The sequence below is a fragment of the Lactuca sativa genome, chromosome 8, assembly GCF_002870075.4.
Source record: "Lactuca sativa cultivar Salinas chromosome 8, Lsat_Salinas_v11, whole genome shotgun sequence".
Lineage (NCBI taxonomy): Eukaryota > Viridiplantae > Streptophyta > Magnoliopsida > Asterales > Asteraceae > Lactuca > Lactuca sativa.
The window spans coordinates 25,768,454-25,772,579 of NC_056630.2; the positions used below are offsets into that span (position 1 = coordinate 25,768,454).

General features: G+C 37.7%; 1 protein-coding gene across 1 annotated transcript; it reads left to right on the forward strand.

Moving 5' to 3' along the window:
- The first annotated feature begins 2,821 nt into the window (after positions 1-2,821).
- On the forward strand, positions 2,822-3,274 carry LOC111877207 (uncharacterized). Its single transcript, XM_023873728.1, has one exon. It carries the CDS (start codon positions 2,822-2,824, stop codon positions 3,272-3,274), a length of 453 nt encoding a protein of 150 aa, XP_023729496.1.
- The last annotated feature ends 852 nt before the right edge of the window (positions 3,275-4,126 follow it).

Consider the following 4,126-nt stretch of genomic DNA (forward strand, 5'->3'; position numbering starts at 1 on the left):
TGTTTAAGTGGACCACAATACCGGCGATCGATCAGACGAAGATGTGAAGATAAGGGTACCGACAAGTGGAATAAGGCTGTCCAACAACTTTGATCCCAAATCACTCTTAAAGTTAGATATCATTTGGTTTTTGTTAAGTTTGTTCATAATGTTCTTCTAATTTAAATATTAGGGGGGGAAATAAAAAAAATTAGAAAATTAAAAGTTAAAAAATAGTGTTATTTCTCTTTTATTTCTTTTTCAGAAAATATGAAAAATCCAAAAATATTTTTGTTTTTGTTTTAATTTGTGTGCTAAGTTTTCTTTTAGTTTAGTTTTGTCTTGAAAAGTGATTTCAGGTAAAGATGAAACTCATGGAGTTTGTGTTGAAGATTTCTGAGCCAAAAGTTTCATCCATGAGCATCGAAGAATTCTCATTCGAAGGAGCAAGAAATGAAGATTATTCTTTCAAATGCAATCTTTCAACCCCAGAAGCAAGCTGAAGCTGAAATTGAAGATTATGTGACGGATTGCATTGAAGCCTCCTTAATCAGTCAGCTGCTATCTTAAACCTGCTGAAGTGATCCAGAAGATTTGTTCTCTCTGATGTTCTCTCTGAAGATTCTCAAGCTAAAAGTGCCATCTTTTAAGAATCAATACGTCAAGCCTCCTCACCCAATGTGCATTCAATGCCAAATTCTGAAGAAAACCTCAAGTGCTCAAGATGAAGTCATTCATTGAAGATTCATATGTTCATCCTGATGCTGTGAAGAAATCGAAGATTAAAGCTGAAGCCAAGCTCCCATTGAAGATTGACAAGAAGAGTCAGCTACTTTTTAGGGGGAGCTTGTTGGGTCATTAAGAAAAGAAAGCTATAAACCAAGGGGGAGATTTTTGGGTAAAAATATGGTTTATACTTTGCTTTTCTGGGCAAATGTACTTTTCTATAATATTTTTGGAGTTTACGGTCATGTTTACGGTCGTAAACCCATTTACGGTCGTAAACCCATTTACGGCCCAAGTTCAGTTAGCCCATACTCCCAAGTATAAATATAGGTGTTAGGGTGTGAGGAACAGATTGATGAACCTAGAGGTTGATGAACGAGAGAAGAGAGAAACTAGAGAGCATTTTGTGTGTGTGAATCTTTTGTATCCGGAACTTTAATTCTAATCAATTCATACGAAGATTCATATTATTCTTCTTCTCCTTATCTTCTATTTGACCTGACATCATCCGTTTGATTGGGATTCCGCACCATCAAACGGATCTGATTGATACACAGACAAATTAGGGACTTACAAAAATTTTATATTGTGTGAATTCTAAATTACATATATGGTATAACATTGTGGGATTGAAATCTCTATGTACTCACCAGTTTTCCAAACCTGACCCTCTCAATATTTTTGTGTCACTGGTATCGATTCAAAGACACATTACATTGAGAAATTAAAGAGATGTATATCATTAGTTTAGATGAATGTAAGTTTAGTTTATGCTTATGTGTCTGTATTGACCAGGATATCCTAAATGTTTAAAACGAATAAAATACATCTCTTCAGAGTTGCTTGGATAAAGTATTTATCTTGTTTTCTGGGAACAAATTCCACAACAGTTTTCTTTAAAAAATTAATCTGATTTTAAAACAAAGCATAAACAAATCGGTCTTTTCTGGCCGTCAAATTTGGGGATGTCATAGTTGGTATCAGAGCATTAGTTTAAGCGAACTAGGAATTTTTAGGATTTCTAGACTTAAACTTAGAATGCTAAGTGATGATTGTGAGATGAGTGTCTACCATATTTTAGAAACGAGCACTAGTTTATTTTAGGAAAGACGCCTAAAATGCTTTTATGTGCTAAATGCTATATGTTTGCCATATATGAAATTGTCTGTACGGATCTATGGTTTGTTGTCGTCTGGATCTGGAAACCTTATGTGCTTAGGATTCTAAGTGTACAACTACGATATTAGAACTAGCATGTAAAACGTTTCGGAGTGATAAGGATGATTTGAATATCTATCGTGAATGAGGATCTAAATTCACCTTGTTCGGTGTATAGATCAAAATGGCAAGAACAAGAAGCGGAGTTGGAAACGCAAACGAAAACAGGAATCAACCACTTGTGGTTGAGCGAGTGGCTGTTGTAGCAGAAGCACCTGAACCAATCACAATGGCTGGACTGTGAGCCATGATCCAGGCCATGATGGTTGAACAAAGGGAGTAAATGAGACAATTGTTGCTGAATAACAGGAGTGAACCCTCAATACCAATTGAACAGCCTGAGATGAATGATGGGCAGTCAAAAGGAGGGAACTATAGTGGGACCGTTGGTCAAGCCAACCCACTGATACATAGACGAAACAATCAGGATGGAGGAAATGACGGACACGGATGCAAGTACAAGGATTTCATGGCATCCAAACCGCCGTGTCTATCTGAAAGCCCGCCACCAGTGGAAGTTATGGATTGGATCTCCGAGATGGAGACAATGTTTGAGAATTGCGAGTGTAGCAACAGACAGAAAACCGCTCTCGTGATACCTCTATTAAAGTATGGAGTGCTGAGCTGGTGGAAGCTACTAGCTGGTTCGATGCCCAAGGGAGAAGCTGGTAAGATGTCTTAGGAAGATTTTGTAGTGCAATTGAAAATGCAATACTGCTCTGAGTAGGATCTTCTGGAAATCAACAATGAGTTCCAGAATCTGAAGAAGGGAAGATTGAGCGTCACCGAGTACGCTATTAGTTTTACGGAGAAGAAGAAGCTTGTTCCTTATCTAGTTCCAACTGAACTCTCAAAGGTTAACAAGTTTGCCCGTGGATTACCAGTGGAATTTGGTCTGATGGGCAATCAAGCAACCACTTTGAAAGTCGCCATCTGGGTTGCTAAGAACTTCGAGAACCAAATAAGGGAAAAGAATCTGGAGAGGACCGAAGTGGGTGAGAAAAGAAAGATTGAAGGATCCTCAAGGTCCGATGAGAAGAGAAAATTCTCAAAGTATGATTCGAAGGAGTACGAACAAGGAGCACAATGGTGTGATAAGTGTAAGAGGAAACACATTGGGAGATGCTCTAAAGAGATGACCTACTTCAAATGCGGGAAGACTGGTCATTACGCCAGTGAATGCACAACCAAAAGAGAAGTCTGCTTTAAGTGTGGTGAAGAAGGACACTTCAAACAAAACTGCCCAAGAAGAGAAGAGGCTACAAGGTCGAATCTGCCGCCACAGCCAAAGACAAGAGCATTTCAAATGATCCTTGACAAAGCAAATGACAATGCGGGGAATCAAGGATAAAGACTTCATATCAGGATATAGCTAGTATCAAGAAGTGTAGCCTATTAGAGGCATAGTATAGGGTGAACTTGAACCTCTATGTAATCATTTCAAGAAATAATATAAACCCTAGTTTTGTTATCTGGTGTATTAGATGATTGTGTGATTTTCTTGTGTGGTGAATTGGATTGACTGGGGGACAATACTTGCGATGAGTATAAGTAGGTGTGAATGGTAGTAGAGGCCTATACTACCGGAAGCATAGGACTCGCACTTGGATCGAGGAAAGTCACAAGGTTACCAAGACTCTAGTAATTGATTCCGTTTTGTTCAGGTATGTCATTATCATTGTTTCGGTAATGACTAAAAATATGATTGATATTCTGACCCTAGTGCTCATATGAAATTGAGTCCGAATACGATGAGTTTGTAACGTGGTTCGAAGAACCAAGTGCGATGTAGCATCTGACTTAAGTCGGAAGATTGAAATCAAAGCGATCAATATAATCGTGCTCGTTGTTAAAGAAGTTAGTAGCTAGAAATGTTACATGCTAAAAATGTGATTATATCACATTAGAATATGAAGGAAGGTATATTCCATTGTGGAATTTGACTCTAAGAGACTTGATTCTAATCGTTGCATCATACGATGAGAGGTCATTAGTGTTGGATTAGTGTCTAAGTCCATAACTATTTTGGTATGTACTTGACCCGATGGTGCATGGTCATTTTGGGCTGCCTTCACCAAAGCAACTTGATAGGATGAATTATGGAGAGAGAGGATTAATTATGATTTATTAATATATTATGAGAATAATATATTAAAGGAGAAATCATATTGTTTGATTAATATTAGTCAAGAATTAATAAGAA

What these genes read in the sequence shown, in the direction of transcription:
- LOC111877207 (XM_023873728.1), top strand. Translation starts at nt 2,822, where the DNA reads ATGGGCAATCAAGCAACCACTTTGAAAGTCGCCATCTGGGTTGCTAAG.